General features: G+C 38.6%; 1 protein-coding gene and 1 long non-coding RNA gene across 5 annotated transcripts in view; one reads left to right on the forward strand and one right to left on the reverse strand.

Moving 5' to 3' along the window:
* The first annotated feature begins 900 nt into the window (after nucleotides 1-900).
* Nucleotides 901-23508, forward strand: pico. Its single transcript, XM_068384335.1, has 10 exons — nucleotides 901-1625; nucleotides 6971-7088; nucleotides 8563-8730; nucleotides 9988-10164; nucleotides 10567-10700; nucleotides 10878-11115; nucleotides 11646-11842; nucleotides 12484-12675; nucleotides 13215-13382; nucleotides 19629-23508. The coding sequence occupies exons 1-10, from the start codon at nucleotides 1500-1502 to the stop codon at nucleotides 21537-21539; spliced, it is 3429 nt and encodes a 1142-aa protein (XP_068240436.1). The 5' UTR covers nucleotides 901-1499; the 3' UTR covers nucleotides 21540-23508.
* Nucleotides 10545-25496, reverse strand: part of LOC137651184 (uncharacterized) — a 58646-nt gene continuing 43694 nt past the window's right edge. For all 4 annotated transcript variants that reach the window (XR_011046061.1, XR_011046060.1, XR_011046063.1 and 1 more), the window contains exons 2-3: nucleotides 18887-19018; nucleotides 10545-10680 (exon numbers count right to left, since the gene is read on the reverse strand). This is a non-coding gene — a long non-coding RNA (uncharacterized lncRNA). The remainder of the gene's footprint in view (nucleotides 10681-18886; nucleotides 19019-25496) is intronic.

Raw genomic sequence — 25496 nt, forward strand, 5'->3', positions numbered from 1 at the left:
TTGTAACTTAGCAAGTAATAATAATAATAATAATAATAATAATAATAATAATAATAATAATAATAATAATAAATGACCTGACATTGCAAGCTTACCGTCATTCTTCAAATTTGAATCTGACGTGATCCTGTGTCAAGGACACCGTCAGCATTCACCTAACTAGTTTTGCACGTGGGTGGGATGGTCTCTTCATTGTGTTGTTGATGTTTAGTGAAAGTAAACAATATAATTTACTTAGATGTCATTTTGGTTCGCACGTGAACTGTCATAAATATGACCTATTTGTTTGTTTTGGGATCTTTAGGAAAACCTTGTAGCCGACAGGATGTGAACTATTAGATCAGATGCTTAAATAAGAGATGTCCACTGCACAAGTCAAAAGTGAAATCTGGTGGGTTCGGTTTCCTGTCTTTTCGCGAAAATAATATTGGACCTTCTTGTTTCTTAGAACAATTTTCCCTACGCCTGGCAGACACCTCGCACCTATGCGTAATCATCTTAGCAGGAAGTTTAGTTATAGAAGCGGATGAACATGAACAGCAAGGTGTGGAATATGCATACATAATGTGAAAATACGGTTTATGTATGGATGTGAGTCACAGCTGACGTAAACTTGGCAGTCACACGTCCCCTGAATGGCTGGTGACGTCACGGTTGTTGCCAGATAAATTATATTTTTCTTGTCTTTTTAAGAAGAAGCATTTCCCAGTCTTATTTTCTATCACATTTCTTTCATTATACATAAAGAATAATCATATAAACTAAAGTGTCATTAGATTAGTTATAGGTAACTTGGGAAATATGAATTCAAGCGCAAAATACATTTTTTATAGTAACTGGCATCTCAAACAATGACGTAGGCAGAGTTCACGAGAACGGGATGAGTGTGTGTTGTACTATTGTTACTAAATGAACTCTAGTAACTATCCAGACCTTCACTTGTACTGACTGTGTACTCTTGCGATCGCCTAAACCAGTGGCGTTACAGTTCCTATATGCATTTATCCTTTCGTGTTATTTAATATGTCTTGTGCATCGTAGCAAGGGTGGGAGGTTCTCCCACTCGTACTCCACTCCTTAGTTTACATGGCGAGATGGTTTTAACTCAACCCTCCTCCACTTACTCACACGCACTCACCATTACCTCATTTAGAACTCCACAGTGCTGACTGTTCTCTCACATTGAAGAAAGACTGTGCCTATTAAAACGCAAGTGTTTTTGTCAGTGTTTTGATACAGTGTAGGATTGCTCTCTAAAATACATGACCATCCAGGTGGCAATATTATAAGTGCTTAAAAGATCTATCTGAAAGTGGTTTATGCTGAGCATGGAAACAGCGCTGTCACTAAGAAGACAGCTCGCTTAACTGTATTAACTCGACTGCGGCCAGAAAGGAAACCTCTTGGAAGTGTACTATTCATGTGAGTGTCCGCGAATATGAATTGTAGAAATTAAAGTGAAGAAGACGTCTTCCCCCCCCCCCCAACACACACACAACATGGCTGTGCACAGCGATAATTCATCTGACAGCTGTGACCAGTTTTCCAGCCTGGAGGCTGTGCTGGCACAAATCCAGGCTTTCACTGCTGAAAATCAACTACCTATCCACAACGAAGATAACCATGTAAGTTATCGTTTCATGCGATTGATAAGTTGAGGTTGACGCAAAGGTATATTTATGTTTTTCATGCAAGGTTTGGGAAGAGCAGGTGGACTGTGTGGTGGTTGTACGGTAAACAGAGGGCGTGCCCTTAATGCACTCGAACACGTAGGACGATTTTAGGTGCACAATTGGATAATTCTCTCCATATGTAGACCTTGATTCTCTCATTCTTACTTACGACGTTCTTTAGAATGCGATTATACTGTATATCACCTGTAATATACATTTAATATTAGCTTTGCAACCCTTGACAATTTGCTGGAGGAAAATTGTAGTAACTGAGCAGAATGGAGTGATTCGTGGATGGAATTGATTACATCTGGAACTAGCTTTTTTTTTTTTTGACCATTTTTGTCAGAAATGAAGGGCTGCAGAGAGCGTGGAATGAAGGATCTGTCATGGCCGTTGGCCGTGTATAAATCCAAGTTGCATGACTAGAAAGCACTGGTTATTTCTCAATTGTTTCCAGCGGTCGAAGCGACCTTGACAGTTAAGTGAAGTAGTTCTCCATTGTATTGTACGCTCACACACGCAGGATATATATATATATATATATATATATATATATATATATATATATATATATATATATATATATATATAGATAGATAGATAGATAGATAGATAGATAGATAGATAGATATATATATACATGCGTCATTAAACCACTTACGTTTCCACGTTTGAAGTTTTACACAAACTTTTCATTTCTAATTTGGTAAGTAGACTAAAAAGAAATTGTATATTTTCGGAGAAAATTATTATTATTATTATTATTATTATTATTATTATTATTATTATTATTATTATTATTATTATTATTATTATTATACATTCATTTGGAGCAAGGCACAACTACTGCTGTCAATTGGGGACATAACCCTAATGCAATTAATGAGTTTTCCTCCAGTCATATGGACTATATAAAAGTTCATAAGTCCAATAGAAAAGTCAAGGTTCCAAGAAACAAATAATAAACCCTTCTGTATTTATTATTATTATTATTATTATTATTATTATTATTATTATTATTATTATTATAACTGCATGCTAAGCTACAACCCTAGTTGGGAAAGGGAGCATGCTATAAGCCCAAGGGCTCCACCAGGGAAAAATACCCCTGTGAGTAAAGGAAACGTGGGAATAAATTAATTACAGAGAAGATATGAACAATCAAAATAAAATATTTTGAGAACGATAACATTAAATGAGATCTTTCATATATAAACTATGAAAGAGAAGAGAAAGGAAGTGAAAGAGAAACAAGATAAAATAGCATGTCCGAGTGTACCCTAAGTAAGAAGATTGTCACAAACGGTTAGCCTAAATAATAAATCAGTCAATATAAACGAGAATGTACTATACTTGGACAGAAAATACCAGTTATGAAAGATGGTGGAACATTGTATCTGTAGATGATAATTGTAATTATCATTGTTCTATACTGCTAAATAATTAGCTCTGGAGGCTGCACACCCAAAACGGAACAATAGTTCCTTTAGTGGTCTAAGGATATCCTTTTGATAGAGGAAACCTTGTGAATAATACTGTGTTTGCAGCATTAAATTTTGGGGGATTTATGAATGAGTCTATGCTCCCGTGATGCCATTGAGGCCGTTATTTATAAAAAATTTCTAGAAGTTGAAGGGCGGGATGAAAGAAATTAAACGAGAACGGATGTTTAGTACAAGGCTTAAACAATGACTGTAGCTACAGCAAGACCAGAATGTAATCTGCAAAGACCCTAAAGACCGGTTTACAAGGGGGATAGTTGACTGGCCCCAGTAACTAGCGACAAGTCAACTTTCCAGGATAGTTAACTTTTCCACAAGGACACTTCTGCCTTTGCCCGGGGATAGTTTGCTGACGCACGCAAACTATCCCCTTGTAAACCGACCTTTAGTTGATGCTTACAGTACACCAAGCGAGGTGCAATGACGACGGTACTACACTACACGGAGAATATGTTTTAAGCTCTTTTAAGAAGAGAACTCTGTGACTAGGCCTATGCGAGTCCCAGTTGAAATAAAGTATACAATACCGTATATATTACTACTAATAATAGCCAAGCTACAATCCTAGTTGGAAAAAAAATATGCTATAAACCCAGGGACTTCAACGGGGAATAATAGCCCAGTGAGGATAAGAAGTAAGGAAATAAAATAACGATCTGAAAAATAATTTACAATTAAAAATCAGATATTTTAAAAAGAAGTAACATCAAAACCTATTTCATATATATATATATATATATATATATATATATATATATATATATATATATATATATATATATATATATATACACAATAAGAAGAAAAATAATTAAGTCGAGTTTGTGCAAACTGATCATGTGAATGTACGATCGGCTGATTAATAATGTTTTTTGTTTAGTTTTCTATAGTGCAGCTTCCACCTTGGTCATGGCGTACGTGCAAATTGCCTGCAGCTGGTCGTAAGGACACGCTTGGAAATGCACAATAAGGACATAACTGTGATAACATCGAGGTCATTTGGAAACTTATCCATACGATATTAATAGTGCGTAAAATAGAAGCCAAGGTTTACCAGGGAATATATATATATATATATATATATATATATATATATATATATATATATATATATATATATATATATATATATATATATATATGTGTGTGTGTGTGTGTGTGTATGTATAATATATATATATATATATATATATATATATATATATATATATATATATATATATATATATATATATATATTATAAATAATTTAAGAGGTCTTTATTAAAATAGTATTATTTTGGTGGTATTATTTCCGTTGTTCCATGCAAAAGTATAAATAAATAAAGCAACCTTGAATCATTTGAAAATCATCGAGAGGGGGGTAGGGGGATTTTTTCCTGAGTCATTGTCATTGAAGGATTGTATTTATATCAGTACAGGATTTGCTGTTCAGTTGCACTTACATAAATTGGGAGTTTTATTTTGAACATAAGACGCAATTAAAATAAGTTTATTTATTTACTTGCTTCCTTTCCTCACTAGGCTATTTTCCCTGATGGAGCCCCTGGGCTTATAGCATCCTGCTTTTCCAACTAGGTTAATAGTTTAGCAATTAATAATAATAATAAATGATAATAATAATATCGCAGCAGTTGACTAGCCGGGAGCTGAAGGCTCTCGTACACAAGCACTCTTATATGATACAAATGTGATAGGAATGGGTTGCGTTCATCTCCCCCAGTGTCGGTCCATTAAAGATAATTTATCCTTTGCTCGAATCCAGATAACTCTTGTCCGGTTTGACCGGCTGGCGTTCGGCAGGTAATTTTTCCCAGCTTTTTGTAGGTCGTTTTGTTGGAACTGGACTGAGGCGGAAATGGAAAAGGAGTGCATCGTGCAGTCTTGTGGTTTTGTGTACTTGCGGCAGTGTTCGTTATTATTATTATTATTATTATTATTATTATTATTATTTTATTATATTTATTATTATTATTATTATTACTTGCTAAGCTACAACCCTAGTTGGAGAAGCAGGATGCTATAAGCCCAGAGGCTTAAACAGGGAAAATAGCCTAGTGAGGAAAGGAAACAAGGAAAAAATAAACTATTTTAAGAACAGTAACATAAAGATAAATAATTCCTATAAAACTAACAAAACAAGAGGAAGAGAAATAAGATAAAATTGTGTGTTCTTGTGTACCCTCTAGCAAGAGAACTCTAATCTGAGTAACAGTGGAAGTCCATGTTGCAGAGACTATGGCACTACCCAAGACTAGAGAACAATGGTTTGATTTTGGAGTGTTAATACGTTGGTATACTGCATTTACCGGTCCAGTTCGAAGTGCACTTCAGGCAAAACAATTTTTAATTTAGGCATATAGATATAAACCGGTAATGAATATTATTTCACATGGATGATTGATTTCCAAGAATAATCTTTCTACGATAGTCAAAAGGAATGGAAGAAAGTGAATTTACTTTACGTATAATTTAAAGGACTGTTTATCTGGTCCTACTCTCTAAAGGACCTCCACTGTTATTTTATGATGTTCATTCGAGAGCATCATAACATTTCACAATGGGTGTTGCAATAAAATGTAATATTTATAGCATAAAGACTTGGTGTTATTTCTTGCTTGGTGTTTGCGGAATTTAAAAACATCACGCGTGCTGTATTATTATTATTATTATTATTATTATTATTATTATTATTATTATTAGCTGAGCTACAATCCTAGTTGGAAAATCAAGATGCTATAAGCCCCAAGGGCACCAACAGGGAATAATAGCCCATTTGGAAAGGAAATAAGGAAGTAAATAATTGATATAAGAAGTAATGAACAATTAAAATATTTCAAAGGCATTAACAACTTAAAAACAGATATATCATATATAAACTATAAAAAGGACTTATGTTAGCCAGTTCAACATCAAAACATTTGCAGCAAGTTATGGTAGTGTATAGTTTTATTCCCAATTTAAACTTCTTTAAGTGGTTCATTGGATTTTTAAAACGTAGATTTAAAACTTACATAGGTTGCAAGGGAGTTATTAATATTTTTTTTTTTATCGTCCGTCGAGATGGATTTCATGAATCCTTATCAACTCATGAATAAAATGTAATTTTTTTCCTCATCTTGTTTTACCAAGGTCCAGCTTCATTATTATCATTTTACTACTAGACCCAATTGAAAGATTCTGTAATATGCATAATTTTATCGATTCTTAAAGCTGGTTTACATGGTCGAACGTGGTTCGACAGACAAGTATTTGAAGTGATGTTTGAACGGGGTATTTGGTTGTCGAACACGTTCGTCAAACGGTTCGAAGAAAGTCTGTTATCGCCTGACTATTGTGGGCGAGGCTTCATTGTCCACAAACCTTACGCATTCTGCCGAAATTTGAAAATTAAATGAATAATTTATTATATAGTCTCGAAGCTACATATTTAAAGGCTCTAGAGCCTAGAGTAGACATATGTATATGTGTGTGTATATATATATATATATATATATATATATATATATATATATATATATATATATATATATGTGTGTGTGTGTGTGTGTGTGTGTATGTATGTATATATGTGTGTATATACATAAATATGTGTATATATGTACACACACACACACACACACACACACATATATATATATATATATATATATATATATATATATATATATATATATATATATACACACACTACTTCCCAATTTATAACACTTGAAATATGAATGAAGGTGTACATTATTATGTTTAGTATTTAGCACAATTAGTAACCTATACATTTGTTTCTTCCAACAGGGCTTGGAGCAAGTGGGCGGCAATGTGGGTGGCAGCGTGTCAAGTAGTGTACAGAGGCGGGAGAAACCCCATCCGCCCAGGATCGACGCCCACAGGTTTTCTAGAGCGAATTTGGAGGGTAAGTTATTCAAAGGAGTTTGGGGCTACTTTTAAAGAGCGTGAGAAATATGACGTTTCTGAAGTCAGGAATGGACTATAATCTTTATTTTTGTGATTTTTAACCTAAAGTTCTTTGTAAATTTATTATTTTCGAAGGCAGGTAAAAACTTTAATCTTCATTTTTCTTTGTAAATTCGGTATTTTTTCTGTCAGGAAAAATGTTTTTTTCCCTTAAAGTTCATTGTAAATTCATTATTTTATTTTTAAGCCGGGAAAAAAACTATAATTTTCGTTTTGGTGATTTTATCCTTAAAGTTCATTGTAAATTAATTTTTCTTTTTTTTCTAAGTCATTTAAAACCTATCATTATTTGGTAATTTTTCCCCTAAAGTTCTTTGTAAATTCATATTTTTTTTTATGTTGGGAAAAAACTATAATTTTCGTTTTGTTTTTTTAAACCTAGTTTTTTGTAAATTTATTATTTTTTTTTCCAAGTCATGAAAAAAAACTATAATTATTTGGTGTTTTTTTTCCCCTAAAGTTCTTTGTAGATTCATTATTATTTTTTCTAAGCCAGGAAAAACTAATCTTTATTTTGGTGTTTTCTCCAAAAACTTTTTGTAAAATATTTTTTTTTTCTTTTTGTATCTTTGAGTTATAGCTCAGCACTAGCAGAAAATACAATTCTACTCCCTACAGGACCTTCACAGTCATTTTATCTTATATATTCCAAGGCATTCACTCCCTATGTTATCCGTGAATATTGTCCAATCCGAAATGTACAGCAAAATGTTTTTGCCAACAAGTGGAATTGTAGTTTTCAGAATATTTTCAAGAAATGTAATTAATTACCTTACATTTTTATTTTATCAAAGTATTTTATTTACACAATTCTATAGAATTTCATTGCATAGCATTTTCAAGATGTTAATCATGTCACGTATTTTCATTTATTACCTCCGCAAACGAAGTTGTAAGGTTATATTTTACCCCGTTTGTGTGTATGTGAACACCTCCCGGGACAAAATTTTAATGTTAATGAAACTCGCAGGGATTAATTGTTATGAAAAATCTGGAAATGTTTAAATTTTGGGAGGTCAAGGTCATGGTCAAGCAAAATGTCCAATTCACGTAATCAGCCTTATATAAATTTGGACATCGTTGTCATAGACTTCAAAACTCGGTTCATATTTCAGTGTAGGAAAATCCATGCCCATTAATAACCTACATGTTCCGGCCAAAGGTCAAGGTCGAGAAATAAGCTGCCACGTCAGAGGTCTATTCTCTGAGTGCCCCCTCTAGTTGAAGATGTCATTAATTGGAAAGTAATGAACTCACTTGTGATTGTGTGGTGATGCACCCCTAGACTTGCTTACTTGCACACCCTAATTCACAGAATGATTTACTGCCATTGGATAGGGCCGAATACATTTCTCCATTGTTATTACGGAATGCATTTCATGCATAATTAAGATGCCATGGCCCCTTGACAGATTCCGGCGACGTTGAATTGGATGCAATTCTGGGAGAACTGTGTGCTTTGGAGACCCAGTTCGATTTTGAGATCTCCTCCAAGACTCCGCCAGCCTCCTCCACCACCTCCTCCAGTGTGAATGCGCCTTCGTCTGCTAAATCCAACACAGCAGGAATTCAAATAATAGGTAAATAACTGCAGTATTTATGTTGTAGTTGTAGAGGAGATTTTCACTTCATTTTCTTAAGTTTAGATTTGCTATTTCAATGACCAAATTGTGGAACGATCCTAATCGGTAGTTGAATCGGCAGAACTTCTACTAAAGTTCAAATTTGAAGCAAATTTTTTTATGTTGAACATGGTGACACGTCTTTTTTAAAGTTTATATATGAAATATCTGTTTCAATGTTGATGATGTTAGTAACTTAATTGTTCATTATATCCTATATCGTTTATTTATTTCCTTTCCTCACAGGGCTATTTTTCCCTGTTGGAGCCCTTGACCATAAGCATCTTGCTTTTCCAACTAGGGTTGTAGCTTAGCTAGTAATAATAATAAAAATAATTTTATAGATAACCATAGTATTGATATATGGTTTATAAGTTTCGACATCTAAGTCATTTCATTGTATATTTGCTTTTGTAATATTGGTAGGTGTTTGCTGAACTGATGTAAACATAGATTGGGAGGTTGAGTCATGGCTCTTATTGTGATAAAGACAAACCTAACTGATAAAAGACATGTCTTAAGTTTGATACATGACCTCTTGTTAAGCAAATACAGACTCGCAGGGAGATAGACTGCTAAATGATAGTTTAATTGGCCTTTCTCTAAACTGATGTACAGTATGTCAACATCCGGTTTAATAAATGTTACAGTATTTATCCATGTGTTGAGTGTAAAATTGTCATAACAAATGGCATGTAAATTGTCATCATAAATATTTCCAATTAACTATACAGTAAGAAGTGGTTGAAGTTCAATAGAATTCTGGTACTTTTCCATCTTAAATAGTTTATAACTTAGCCTGCCTTAAATTCGTGTTCTTTGTGAAACAATGTATTTTGCTTGTCTGCATTGAAAACATTTCCTTGTCTCATTTATTCCCTCTTTTATCGTCACATTTAAAAAAAGTCCTTTATTTCTTATGGGATAAAGTCTCATAGTAAATATCCCATTACTCTGCTCTCTTTGTTACAAGAAAATATCAGCAGTTCATGTAGAAGTATGACATTACTAATATGATTAAAATTGAACTTAGATTTTATAAAGTAGTAGTCACTTAATTATTACCTTCACTTTTTATTCTTTATAAACTGTACCCAGTCTGATCTAACTTGCTATCTATTTTTAGAAAGAGTCCTGTATTCGTCTTTTATAAATAATCTTTGCTTGGAGTGTGTGGAAATACAGGGGGGTTTAATTAGTAATATCTGTTTCCAGACAAAATGCAGCCCAAACAACAGCAGCAGCAGCAACAACAGCAGCAGTCTCAACAGGGACATTATCAACAGCTGCATGCTCAGCAGCAAAGACAGAGTCATTCGAGGTCCAACTCTGGAAACAGGACCAAGTTTGAGCCCATAAATGTGGACGTGGACGTTTCAAACACAACTATGGGTAAGGGAATCTGATGTTATAGGAACATGCATTAACTCGAAGTTGAATAAATTCTTCATAATTTGGATCAATAATTAAATATGACCAAGAATTTGTATGAATTAAGGAATTTCAATTATTCTCAAGTTTTTTAAGAATGCAAGAAAATAGTGTTGCTGTATATTTGTTGGGGGGATGGGAGTGAGGGCTATGAAAATTGAAATAGAAAAATTTTGTATTGAAGAAAAGAAAATGAAGGAAACGCTTCATGTTTTGAATGGGAGTTACAGCAGAAATTATGAATTTTAATATTCCTGACAAAGTGCGTACAGAGAAGGAAGGTAATAAAAGTTACGTGTAGTCATAAATAGTTTTATTGTATAACAAAGCCATCCTTCTTAGATAATTTTTTTTTCTTTCCAGCACGAACAGACAGCCCCGATAATGACTCCGCATTTAGTGACAATGTATCAATGTTATCTTCTGAAAGTTCAGCTTCCAGCGGGGCTTCAGGTAGTGCTGGGTCTCGCCATGACCCTACGAAACATGCAACACAGGTAAATTGGAAAGCCTTTTCAATTCATAGGCAAAAATTATGTTGTGGGATGTTCTTTAACAGAAAACTTCATCAGTTTATTCCATTTATATCATATTCAATGTAATATTGCAGCAATTATTTTACAATGCATATTTATACCTTCAGCACAAATTTTATATAGTTTGTTTTTTTTCAGGCGGAACAGGCAGCTAAATTGAAAGCAGAGAAGATAAAAATGGCTCTTGAAAAAATTAAAGAAGCCAATGTTAAAAAGTTGTTTATTAAAGCTTTCACTTCTGATGGGTCCACAAAATCTCTGTTAGTGGATGAGAAGATGACAGTAGTACATGTAACCAGGTTGTTGGCAGATAAGAACCATGTTAGAATGGATCCCAAATGGGCTGTTGTTGAACATATCCCAGATCTCTACATGGGTAAGTACATTATTCTACAAATATATACTGTAACACCATAATGACATTTTGGATGAAGACTTTGATTGAATTTTAACACTGTCCATCCAAAAATTTAATTCTTAAGCCCTGTGCACACGATTGAGCATGCCCGACAGGCATACAGTGATACCAGGCTACAATAGTTAGTGAAAATGAGGGTTGATGACATCAGAAGCCGGAAAACTAAAGGCAGAGATCTGGCAACACTGTATGATGTCAGATCCCTGTCTGTGGTTTTCCCGCCTCCGACGTCATTAACCCTCATTCTTACTAACTATTGTGGTCTGATATCAGTGTTTGCCCGTCGGGCATGCTCGATCGTGTGCAGAGGGCTTTAGATAGAGAGAGAAGTAAAGTTTGTTACTTACTGTACCTATAGTATACAGTAGTGTTTTTGTTTTTAGATAATCTGATGCTATATTTATGGCTTGATTACTACTTGGCAAAGATAATTTTTTAGTTTACTGTATATGCAAATTACTTTAATGTATATTGTAAATGTTTTACAGAGAGAATATATGAAGACGACGAGATGTTGGTGGAGAACCTTCTTCTCTGGACACGTGATAGTAAAAATAAATTGTTGTTCCTCGAAAGGCCCGATAAATACGATCTATTTTTACGGCCAGAACAGTACATCTTGATAGGTTCTTCCTCTCAAAAGAACTCTGACCTCGATGACGAAGGAAGAAATACACTAATAGAGGTAACAGTTTTCTAAACAGTCTTTGTTTATGCAATAACATTTGAGAGCCATAATGGATTTTATTAATACTGAATTTACCTATTTAGCTTTGAGACTTTCAAATAGTGGAATATGAATTTAAGAGAAAAGTTTACTTCAATTAATATAGGTGGTTTTCAGTTAGTTGTATTTTCAACAAGGTTCATACTGCTGCCATTTTGTGTGATGCATACATTTATTCTGTTTTATCAGCAATCATATACTCAGCATTAGGCTTGAAGAGGTTTTATTGTATGAGTATAACTCTCAATTTGACCATCACATAAAACCATTTTAGGTAGTGGTTAATTTTTTACAATAATATTTTGTATGCTTATTACAGGCAATAAATATTTCCTAGTGTCAGGGTTTTATAGAAGTATATAATTGGAATTCATGATTTTTTAATATGGTTCTAAAAGGGGTATAAGCCTTACATGCCAAATAGTAATTGTATAGGTATTAAGCTTAATTTTTACCATACGTTCTCTTTTTTTTTTTTTTTCTTCATAATCTAAAGTACCGTAGTAGTATCTAAAAGATGCCAAGTAGGCTCCCACCATCAGGGATAGAATACCATATCTAAATGGTTTTGTTAAGTCTTAATTTTATTTTTGTTACAGGAGTTCTTCTCAAGTACGGGTGTAGGTGTTCCAGAAGTTGAAGGACCTCTGTTTCTCAAATCGGAAGGGAAGAAAGTATGGAAGAAATATTATTTTGTGTTGCGAGCATCAGGATTATACTACTGCCCGAAAGGAAAGTCTTCCCGGTCATCTAAAGATCTAGTTTGTCTAACAACATTGGAAGTCAATCAGGTATGCATTTTGTAACCTTCAGTGAATTGTACTGTGAAGTTGTATTTCCAATTTTCAATGTACGTTGCATTTCTTTCAGTATAAGATTTTGAGTCGGACACTTTTCTTTATTTTTGAGAAATTATGAGCCTGTCCACAAGGTAAATTTCAAAATGGATGCTGTCAAGAAATTTCCAGTTTATTATTAGTAGCTCAGAGACATAAAGAATTCTCACCTACTGGCAATGCAGATTTAGTTTTGCACCTTTTAGTATGGAAATCAGACATTTTTATTCATTGGCAAAAACTTTTTCATTCTAGAATTGTATTAGGATTCTTTACTTGGTAGGTACTGTATTGTTAAATAATTGATTAGCATTACATTCCAAATTATTTTCATCTCTTTAATTAACTAAAAAGGGGCTTATTATGGAAATACTACTTATTCAAATATGTATGCACACAAAAGGATGTTAGTATTTTGTTTTATACTGTACTGTATACCATATATTTTGATTGAAAAGTTACTTTGTAATTGCTAATAGAATATTGCATTTCAGGTTTATTATGGTGTAGGTTGGAAGAAGAAATACAAAGCACCCAGCGATTGGTGCTTTGCGATAAAGCACCCACATCTTCAAGCTAAAAGTAGTAAATACATAAAATATTTATGTGCTGAGGATCCAAGGACTTTAGCCCAGTGGGTTATGGGTATTAGGATAGCTAAGGTAGGTCCCAAACTTTTTTCAGTACTACATATGCAATTAGTTCTGCTGTGGCACTTGTCATTGTAATCACCATTATTTTCTATCAGATTTTCTTTTTACAGTGTTTGTCTGCATTGCGTAATCACCATTGCCATTTTCTATTGGATATTCCTTTTACAGCGTTACAATAGGAAATTAGATCTGTCTCCTCCCTCTCTCCAGACTAATGCACTTTTCTGCTTTAATTAATTTTGGTTCACATCGTTTTCTTTGCCTTTTATCCATTGTTTTGCAGCTTATCCAACTCTTCTCCATCCCAATAAAATTAACTTATTTGTTTGTGTGATGCCTTGAGGGCATATTAACGCAACTGATAAATTCAACAAATAAGGCTTTCTACAAAATCACACATTTTAAAAATAATTTATATTTTTCCTAATTACAAACCTGCACCCTTTAATAGTAGTATGACTCAACAGAAGCTGGAGTGACTGTTTGAACATTTAATAAGGTGATTATAGTTTTTGCAAATCGCGTAATTAAATGTAAATGCCGAATTTTGAAGATAATGGTAAAAAGTATCTGAAAACTTAAAATATAGTTGTTCCAACACAGAGTACTTACTTCTAACTACTTTCTTAGGAGTAGATCTCCTCCCAACTGACCTGAATTTTGTGTAATTTTGTATGCGGGGTAACCTCTGGCGGAGTGATGCGCGCCCAGAGACGACCCGGTGTCAGAGAGCATGCTTGCTCAGGTCTCGATCTCCAGTAAGTTTCTGGTCGCGTCGCGGATAACATCCCGACGCTCTCTCTTACCCATTGCAACCCTTTGTGTCCCCGACCCCCTTTGTGTCTCACGCGGTTCCCACGTGGTCCCTTTGTGCTCTTCCTTATCCTTTTCCCTCTGTGTTCCTCTGTCTCGCGGTGTCTTACTAGTGCGTTATGGAGCATCCCCATCGTTGCCCTGGGCCTATGGCCGGTAAATTGTGTGGTGCCTTACTCTCTAAGCCTGAAGTGGACCCGCACTTCTTGTCTTCTTCGTGTAGGAGCAGTGTGTGTTCCCCTACAGCCACGTGTCCGGAGTGCGAGTCCTGGAACGAGGTGCAGTGGGTGCGCTACAAGAAGAAGAAGACCTCTAGACGTTCACCTAGGAAACTGAGCGTCTCTTCGCCTCTCGCTTCGCCCCTCGCTTCGCCCGGCGTTTCTTCGGACAGTCTCTCTCTGCCGCCTTCCCTTACCCAGTGTAGGGGTCGAGTTAAGTCTGTTGCGGGCCAGGAGTCTGATTTACCTGACTGTGGGATTGTGTCTTCGATCCAGGCAAGTGGGGTGGCCTGAGGGAGGGATGGAGCCCTGGTGAAAGCAGGGCCTGTCTCGTCTGACGATACTATGTGGGGTAAAGCTGCTGCAGCCTCTTCTCCCGCCTCTTGGGCAGGTTTTTCCGAAGACGCCCTTCAGATCTCCCCTGATGATGGAAGAGGAGTTTGAGACCTGGTTCCCCAGCGAGGAGCTCCCCCGTTCCCCTCCAGCGCCTTCAGTTACGTTCCCGTCCGTCTTCCTAGAGCCTTCGTCGCCGACCGGACACCATGTGGACTTACCAGCAACGAGGCGTGACCCAGGCCCTTCAGTGAGGTCCTACAGGTCTTCGGGCTCCTCGGTCGAGGCCTACTCCTACTCATCGGAAGACGGAGCCCCGAGGGACCATAGGAGACGGCGAGATAGGTCCCGCAGGAGACGGTCTCGCTCACGTTCCCGTTCCAGATCCCACCATGTGGGTAGGCGATCTAGATCCCCCAGGAGGAAGTATAGGAGAAGCGACTCGCTGGAGGAAGAATGGGTGCGGGTCGCCATCGCCCGTAGCCAACTCCTGGGAGCTTCAGCAGTCCCGAGCACCTCGGTATAGATCCCTAGGTCCCCTCATCAGTAGGATCTGTCTCCAGCAGCAGATATGATCGACGGAGGGAGTCGTCTCTTTAGGCCCCAAGGGACAGGCATAAGTCCGCGAAGGTTTCGACTCCATCCGCCCAGCGGAGAGAGTCACCCCTTCGGTCTGGCAGCCATGTCCCGCCCTCAAAATCTATGTCCCGCCCTCAAAATCTACGACGAATCATCCGGAACGAGAGAGACTCCTTCCCTCGACGGGCAAGCCCGCAGACCCCTGGTCCGCCGGAAGAAGAGAAAAATCCAGAACGGAGGCCTCCGTCCCTGCGGCGATGCCTGTCCTACACCCTGAACCCCAGATGCCTCCTCCCCATGCTGCTCCCCCCGTCGGAGGTCCTCCGTCACGAGCACTGGAGCGCCCAACGGAGAATGTAGAGGACGGTGTATTAGGTTTGGCAGTGGAAGTTTCGGCCTTCAGGAGGGTGATAGGCCTCATTAGGCGTCACCACAGGCTGGACGAACCTGAGCCCTCTACTGACGAAGTCTGGCTCTCGAGCCTCAGCAGGCTGGTGGATGCACCTGAGCAACAGAGGCCCTCGCTAGCCCTCCCTTTGGCTAGGGATGTTAGGCTGGGTATGGCGCACGTTGACAAGATCATGGCCAACCACGCGGAAGCTGCCAAGAGCCAGAGTGCCTCTAAACTAATCCAGGGCCTGAAGACACAGAGCCGGTTCTACCTTCCTGAAGGACACTGCGCGGGTCCCTGTACGGTGGAGCCAGCAGTCGCCATCCTGGGACAAGGAGCGGCAGAGGAGAGGGCTACCACTGCCCCGGTTTGTTTTCCCCTGCGGAAACATCCATGATGGAGGAGTTGGCCAAGGACCTTGTGCACGTGTCATCGTGGCTGGATTGGTGGGCCTCCACGCTGGTGGGGTTCCAATCCTCCCACAACCTCGCAATCCCAGAGAATCAGGCCTTGCTGAAGGAGCTGATTAGCTTGGGAGGTAAAGCCCTGAAGTTCCTCTCCTACCAATCCTTCGCACAGGCAGTTCACAGACGCATCCAAGGAGGGTTGGGGTGCTCATCTCCTCGACAGCATTGCAAGAGGAAGATGGTTAGCCGCAGAGAAGAACCCTGCACATAAACGTACGAGAAATGATGGCAGTGCGAAGAGCGTGCATAGAGTTCGTTCATCGGCTCCGGGGAAACACCGTGGTACTGATGTGCGACAACGCCACGGTGGTGGCCTACATAAAGAAGCAAGGAGGACTAAAATCAAAGGAGCTGTGCGACCTCACGGAGTTTCTGGAATGGGCCGAAATGGAGCAGATTAAGATCTCGGCCAGATTCATCCCAGGGAAGAGAAACGTCCTGGGTCAAGTGGTAGGGTCCGAGTGGTCCTTGCACCCGGAAGTGGCCAAGACCCTCATTCAGAAGTGGGGCTTGCCAGTGATAGACCTCTTCGCCACGAGACTGAACTCACAGCTCCCCGTGTTTTGTTCTCCTGTGCCAGATCCGGGGGAGGCGTTCGAGGACGCCTTCCAACACCCTTGGGACAACCTCGACGATTATGCTTTCCCTCCCTTCGGAATGCTCAGGCAAGTCCTCAACAGGGTGAGGCGAGCAGACAACCTGTCGATGACTTTGGTAGCGCCCTGGTGGCCGGAGTGAGAATGGTTTGCGGATCTAAAGGAACTGGTGCGCCTTCCACCTTGGCCCCTTCCGGACAGACCAGACCTTCTCCGGCAACCGCAACTTTAAAAGGTTCCAGGAAAACCCTCGGTCCCTCTGTCTTCACACATGGAGGTTATCGAGTGTCTCCTGAGGAAGGAAGGGTATTCGGAGAAGACGGCAACAAGGATGTCAGGGTGCCCGAGACGTTCGTCAACCGCAGTATACCAGGCAAAATGGGCTACCTTCACTAAGTGGTGCGTCTCGAAGAACATCAAGCCGTTGCAGGTCTCCATCCCGGAGATAGCTGACTTCCTAGTCTATCTCGGGGACGAGGTGAACATGTCCATCCCAGTCATTAAAGGAGTCCGGGCTGCCCTGGGACAAGTCTTCCTCCTGAAGGGTATCGACCTGGGTACCTCCAGACACATCTCAATGCTCATCAAGAGCTTCGAGCAATCGTGCCCCCCCTCAGGCTGTTAGGGTGCCCCAGTGGGATGTGGCTAGAGTCCTGAAGATGCTGTCAGAACCTCCCTTCGAACCCCTAAAGGACATCTTAGACAGAGAGCTCACCCTCAAGACAGTTTTTCTGTTAGCGATGGCATCAGCAAATTGGGTAGGGGAGATTCATGGACTGTTGTACGAGGTGTCACACTCGAAGGGTTGGCATGAAGCAGGTTCATACCATCCTTCGTGGCCAAGACCCAGAATCCAGCAGTCTGAGACCCCAAGTTTGAAGGATTCTCAGTGCCGGCAATCCCTCGTTCGGACAACCCGAGGTATGGAAGTACTTAGAGTGGACAGCAAGACTTCGACCTGAAATCAAGAGTCTGTTCATCTCCTCAGGATTAGTAAAGAAGCCAATCTCCAAGAATACGATCTCCTTCTGGCTACGGCAGGTGATCATGAGAGCCTACAGTAGTGCAGGGGTTCCTCTTCCAGGGGAGCCTAGACCCCACGACATCAGAGGGCTTAGTACTTCATTGGCCTTTGAGAAGAACATGGCAGTCGGCCGAATCCTGAGGGCAGGTACATGGGCTAGTCAGTCAACCTTCACAGCTCACTACTTGAAGGAGTGTTCGAGGAGATCCCTGGACGGATTCTCTTGGTCCCGTCATTTCCGCGCTTCAAAAGATTTAAAGGTGTAGCCCCAGGGAAAAACCACGGGCAGTAAGTCCAAGAGACACAGGTTCCTTCCTTACCCCTATTACCTTCCCTGAAATGACCCTAAAAGAACCTTCCTTACCCCCTCCTTTCCCCTATTACCTTCCCTGAAATGACCCTAAAATCCTTTAACTGCCATGGGATACATCGTCAGTGAGTGAATAAGTCTTCAAGGATTCTTACAGAGGTGAGTTACTTAGACACTAAGATAGTTTTCCCTATTTCTCGCGTTTTCTCTTGGGGAGGTCAGCAGAACCTAGCCTCCTATCTAGGTTCCCCTTTTCTCTCCTCATCACGGTCTCTGGGTCCTGTGGGACGCTCCCACCTCCGAAGGTATAAGTCTCCTTAGAAAGTAGTTCGAGGTAAGTACTCTGTGTTGGAACAAATCACAAATTTTAAGTAATTTGTAGTTTTCCTAACAGTACTTACCTCGAACTACTTTCGGGTTATGGCCTGCCCATCCTACCCCGAGTGCCTTACAAGACTCAGTAGAAACCTATCTGTCAAAAACTTACTCGAGATTGAGACCTGAGCAAGAATGCTCTCTGACCCCGGGTTGTCTCTGGGCGCGTGCGTATCACTCCGCCAGAGGTTACCCCGCATAGAAAACGGGCGCGTATCACTCCGCCAGTGGTTACCCCGCATAGAAAACGGGAGTAGGGTAAACTACACAAAATTCTGGTTGGTTGGGAGGAGATCCTAGATACTCCTAAGAAAGTAGTTCGAGGTAAGTACTGTTAGGAAAAATACAAATTACTTGAAATTTGTGATTTTTGTTATAACAACATGAATAATTTCCTAAGCTTTTACCCAAAATGCACTTTGGTATAATCACTCCATACTTCATCAAAACAGCACTTCTCTTCACAAACTCCAGAATGTACTTCTCCTGAAGTGTCTTCTTTAGCTTTTACTCCCACCACCGTGCTTCACCTTCTCCTCCTGCAATAACAAATACACATTGAAGAGAGTTAACAAGTTTAATGAAAATGTGGTTTATTTTAAATATAACTAATTTTTTACCACAGTAAATAGATATACAGATTGAACGACATAGCCTTGTCCAAGAGTTCATATGCTAATTTTATATCTTGTATATCTTGTGTATGATGCGACAACCGTGAATTTAGCTTAAAATTGGCATGATCAAGTAGGAACAATTCACTAAAATTAGATAATGTACCTTACCATATATATTGACCTAATAGCAAATAAGGACCTTGGTCTATCTAAAACCAAGAAAAAGGAAGTGCATTACTACTGTATATTACTATGCAGTCCGACTATGTTTTAGTAAACTGTGATTATTAAATACATATGTACTGTACAGTAATGTAAGTGAATATGTTGATATATTTAAGTTGAATTTTGTATTTGATACACTACATTTATCGAGTTGATTTTTTTTTCACCGTATATTTGATGATTCATTGATTATACTGTACATTGCTTTGTATTAAAGTTATTACTGTTAATAAAAATATAAAAGTAATTTTATGGCAATATGAAATGGGGTTGCATTCAATTCTAATGATATTTTGTTTGATTTCAGAGTGGAAAACGACTTTTAGAAAATTATCGAGCTCTAGTTGAAGATCTGGCACAAGAGGACATTGATATGTTGGCATCATCCAGGTCATTTAGTATTGCATCTATGGCAGGGCAGAGTGTTTTGGGTAGTGGATCACAAGGACCATCACAAGCCACTACACCATCTTCTGAATCACGCTCATTGGATTCCTGTTTGGCCCCCAGCCTAACTCCTAGTGTTGTTGATGGAGATGATGGTGGAGATGATGCACAGTCATCAGCTGGATCTTCTTCGCAAGACACTCCAGTGAACACCTTGGGACGTACACCAGTATGGCGTCAGGATAGTCTTAAGAGTGGCTCATCTAGTAGTTCGAGTGGGTGCCTGAGCGAAAGGTCTTCAGCTGGAACTCCCACTGGAGAGCATGGTTTTGAATCAGACTTTCCTCAAGGAACCATTAAAAGAAAACCATCCAGTAATCCTAAGTTACCCCTTACATCGACTACAAGGCTGCTAGTGAAAGAGGTTGAAGGAGAAGATGCTGTCGACTCTGCAGGTAGAGGTTCAGCAGTGAGACAAAGTGTACGTCGTTCAATTAGCGAAGAAGTAAACACCCTACGCAGACGAAATTCTGTAACACAATCCCGTAGTAGTGTGAACAGCAATTCCTCTAGTAATGTTGTTAATAGTAATATGACTAGCCCAGTGCCTCAGGAGGAAGAGATGGACAGTCTGCCTTTGCCCCCACCACCACCAGAATTAACCGAACCTTGTGCAATGGAGTTATTACCTCCACCACCTCCCGAATTACTGGCTTCTACTCTTAGTTTGAATTCTCTTCCTCCTCCACCTGATGAAGCATCCTTGCCTCCTATCAATCCAGAAGATCTCATGATGGCCAGTATTACTTCCTTACCACCACCACCTCCACCTAGTCCACCCAAGCCTTGTAGTCCTCCACATAACAGTGCTGCACCGCCTTTGCCTGCTCATGCAAGTGTGATCCAGTCAAGCAACACCAATAGTGCACCGAGTCCACCACCTCACGGCTTACCCTTGCCACCACCAACAACACCAAAGCCAACAAAACCCAGAGGTCCTGGTTCTCCAATATATGGCTCACCAGTATATCAGTCTGTAACTCCACCAGCAGTAGCTCCTAAACCTCGTCGTGATTCTAACGATTCTGCAACCTACAGTTCTCCACCATATTTAGCAGAATTACGGGCTCATAATGGCAGCCAAAATGGATCTAGTCCTGTTGCAACAACACCCACTTCAAGTCATAATGGTGCATGGCATCCTGATGCTCCGTTGCCACCTCCCCCACAGTCTCCTCCTACTGGAGGACAACCTGTGTATGCACAACCACAAAAGAGTCCTCAAAAGAAAGTCAAAAGGATAACTTTCCTTGATGATGTGCAAAATATCCCTCCAACTCCTGAATCTCCAACTGCGAAGCCGCCCCTTCCTCGACGTTCTGATTCAACAAGACTCTCAATCCCTGGACGCTTGGATAGTCCAGGTAGTAAGTGTACTCCTCCCCGTGCTTTCCTCAATAATCTTCAGCGTGTGATGCAAAAGAAGTGGCAAGTGGCACAGAAGTGTAAAGACTTTGATAAAATGCCACATGAAGTTTTAGGTTTTAGAGACCCAATTTTACCAAGTGAAGCAGAACGTAATGTTGGAGCTTGGATACAAGAACATTATGGTAGCCTGTACGAAAATCTTTCCCCACATGGTTCCCCCCCTCAACCAAGTACTGACAACGTAGAGACATTACAACCTATGGGTAGTTACACGTTACAGCCTTCTCCACCTCCACATGCAGAAGACCTTCACAGGCTTTCACAAACCACACCCTGTCGTAAGAAACCACCACCTCCTCCACCAAAGCGGTCAGACTCCACTCAATTGAGTACCCGACAATGACGACTGCGTTGATAGTGGCTACTTAACTTGTTACACATGTTATCCCACTTACACCTGAATGGAGGCTTAGTGTTGATAAATATATATAAATATATATTTAAGAATGTTACTTAATTATTATTACCATGACTCACAGTGCCCTTATTTTTTAGCAGGGTTACATTAGAGCAGTGGTGATGTGCCGGTGCTGATGAAAGCGAGTTTTGGATTTAAGCTCGCTGCTTCTATTGGACACCTTCAGTGTAACTGGAATTGGTGATAATCGTGACTTATGAAGTCAAACATATTTCCAACTGATCGTGAATTTGTATTTCTTACCTCTGATGTAAAGTACCTTTATAGAATAAAAAAAAAATCTTTTGTTATTATTATATGTCAATAAGTGAGCTTGTTGGGTGGTTTTTCTAATGGTGCTAAAACCATGGCTGGTTACTAAACAAATGATGTGCCAGGTAGATCAAATTGCTGCTGCTACTGCTGATGGAGGGCTTGGATCTAGTACGAAAGTATGGCATATACTAAACTAGTTTGGAGTATGTTTAGCTAGTCAGCACTTTAGCCAGTTAGTAAATGTCAATATGACTGGCGTGAGTCCTTGTAACCCTCCACACCCAAGGCATGATAATGTTGCCGGAACAAAATAATGATGGTTGAATAAACCTGCAACTTCATGACTTACAAAAAAAAAAAAAATATTGTGTATTTTCAATGTTCAGTGTGCTATAGCTCCAATGCCCTGACGAAAGTTACTGACAATTGCAGTCCAATCTACCTGTGAAATATAATGCATAACATTTATTATTGGTAACTGCTCATTAGCAAGGGTATAACAGTTACTGATGTTTGTTTGTTTAACCAGTTACTTTGGAAGCTGTGTAAAAGGTGTATATTGTAAATTCAATGTTTTTGTATCTTTTGTAAAAATATTAAGTGACCCCTGGTTAGAAGATGGGGGAAATGATTTTTGTTTTTAATCTTACAATTTATTTTTATTTTATAAAAGAGAAAAAGTGAGTTAAAATTACATAGGCATTTTCTTAAATTTCTTTCACTACTATGTGCAATTATGGGTTAAGATTGTGTAAGGTAATCGACCAGACGAAATGCTTATATAAATATATATTTTAACCTAAATGGTTATATATACTGCCAGATATAAGTGATAAAGCCATCCATTTATATAAAAAAAAATAATTGCTGAAAACTAAATTACGAAAGTAATTTGAATATTCATATTATTGAGATTGAATTTATTTATTATTGAGGGAGTATATATCAGCACTGGGGCTTGCTTGCTGTGGAAGAAATTATGAAGAATTTATGTCAAAGGTTTTCTGTGTTGGGTAAATTTCAATCTCTTAATAAGAGAGAAAATAAACCAGCCACAAGTCTATAGGCAATCTTTTATTTTCAAGATTTTGATATATTAATCAGAATAGGCTTATAAAGGGTTGACCAAAGACATTGTAGCATGCTATACAGTACAGCATATAAATAGGTGACGTGTGCATTTTGAACCATCGGTGAGGACTGCTTGTTAACAAATACATTTTGAAGAAAGAACTCTTATATACAGTATGCATGGTTACTTGGTCATTCTACAATTTGAATGTCATTATTCCAAGAATTTATTTAAATATCAAGTGCTGCTGCTTTTGTGCCAGAGATTCTGCTTAAGGCAAAGTTGCAAATTTTATTTGTGATGAAAAATTTTTTGCCCTCTATATACAGTACTGTAAATGAGTCGACTGTGATTCAAAATGAAAATCAACAGCTTTATTGATGCGACACCCAGAACTACTATTTGGTCCTATCCTCTGTATTTTTTTCCTCTTAAGATTGACGATAAAACGTCTTTAGAATTTTGGACAAGTCTTTCAGTTTTAGTAGTTCTTTAGGAATTTTGGATATGAGTAAAGTAGTTCTGGCTTCAATAGAGGTGTTTACTATTTATATTGTACCATTATAAGGAACCACTAAAATTTTATTAACGTGGAATACTTGAAAATGAATGTATATCGGCAGCCTTTAGCGGTTTACCTCCGAAATGTGTACCCGAACTTTGGAAAGAATGCCTCTGCAAACGATGGACAATTTTACATGGTGAAGTTTTAACAACAGGTAATAAGACTTCTTAGACTTGAAATATTAGGTAAATGAGACATTACTCTGTATAAAGGCTGTGATTTAGTCATTGAATTGAAAGGATTTTCTCTTTCATTTGCAATGTTGGAAAGTTGTATTGCATGCGAACTCTTGAGATATTGGAGTTAAAGAAAATGACAAATACATTTTCTTGTCACAAAAGTGAAATTGCCGGAATCTATATACACATGGTAGAAACTAGGGTTTTTTTTTTTTTTTGTGTGTGTGTGTGTGGGTGATCTTGCAATACTGCTCATGTGTTACATGCACAATTGAAGGTTAGCTTGTCCCACCATGGCCAGAAATGTTTCCATCTCGATAATATGAATATTGTTATTTTTTCGTATGTTTATACTGTGCTAACCCCAAGTAGTAGCATTTTACTGTATATGAAATCCTTTCTTTTTTTTTTTCCAGATAAGTACTTATAGGCAATATTTTGATCATAATCTGTCTCTTGATTCTAAAACATTAATTTTTATAAAGTTATATCTTTTTATTATGTAAAAGGCAGTTGTACTCTTAATTTGATATAGTTGGGTGAACAGACTGACTACTCTAGTTTGTGTGTTTCTTCAGTCTTGAGAAGTTTGTACTGTAGCAGGAGGAGGGTCTTGTTAATATACTCTTCTCTGTATTCCAAATACGGCGATTGCTGATTGCCTAATTTTGCCCCATTTATATTTTTAATTACAGTTTGTATATAAAAACTTATATTTTATTGTTTGTATTCTATGTGTAGCATTTTTTCCTGAAACTTGAAGTATTCCTTACAGCTATACTTTCTTCTTTTCCTGTCTGAGAAAAGCAAAAAGCTTCATATGTACTACAATTCTAATGCCAAATTAGAACCCCCCCCCCCCCAAAGAGCTTTTATTCCAATTTCAGGTTTTGGTCATGATCTAAAATATTGCTGATTACTGAATACTTTTCACAAGACAACTGGCTCTTTTTCATACCCTTAAATCATTCATGCCATATAGTACATGCTATTTACTTAACTACTAGTACATTATGCTGTGACTCACTTTGTGTGTTTGGTCTCCTAGTCTCTAACCCTTGTGACCTCCCCGGGTGTGTCAGTCAGTACCTACTCTCTTATCGCTTGTAACCTGTAACAGAATCTAAAGGAAAATTTCCCATTATCTATCTTTCCTTTCTATTCCTCACACTTCCCCCACCTCTTGGTCCCTAGTCTTACTATCTACCCTGGTTTTCAAAGTGTGTCTCAAAGGCAACTGATGATTAAAGACAGTGTCTGGCATCCAGTGGCCTTGTGCCAACTTCCACATGTACAGAAAATATATATACAATATAATAAAAAAATCCATGGAAAATGTTCATCTTATTAACCTTCTTTAACATTGTATCAATAAATCATATATTTCATTGGAAGAAAGTCATATATATCATTGGAGGAAAATGTTTTTTTCATAAGATAATTAGAATTAATTTGTTTTTTTCCTTGACATACAAACCAGTCCTTTAATTGAGAGATTACTTAAGCGCACGCTGGAATCAGTCGTTGGACTGGGTAACGAGCAGTTACCTGACTGGAGAGGGTGCAAGGCGAGAAGCCTGGCCCCCTTCCAATCGGTTATCACTCACTTTAAATACATTGATTCAGGACCTAAAGGGGTGGTTTGAGGACGGAAGTAATATTAAAGGACTCAGATTTGTAAGACGGAAAAATACAAATTGCTTATAAAATTTATTTGTTCTTAAGCAACCAACAAACACTTGTCCTTTAATTAGGGAGAGACTCCCTGCTTGGTGGGTTGGAAGTCGCATTGGAACCCAAACCTGGAGGAT

This window comes from Palaemon carinicauda, chromosome 12 (genome assembly GCF_036898095.1).
Source record: "Palaemon carinicauda isolate YSFRI2023 chromosome 12, ASM3689809v2, whole genome shotgun sequence".
Classification (NCBI taxonomy): Eukaryota; Metazoa; Arthropoda; class Malacostraca; order Decapoda; family Palaemonidae; genus Palaemon; species Palaemon carinicauda.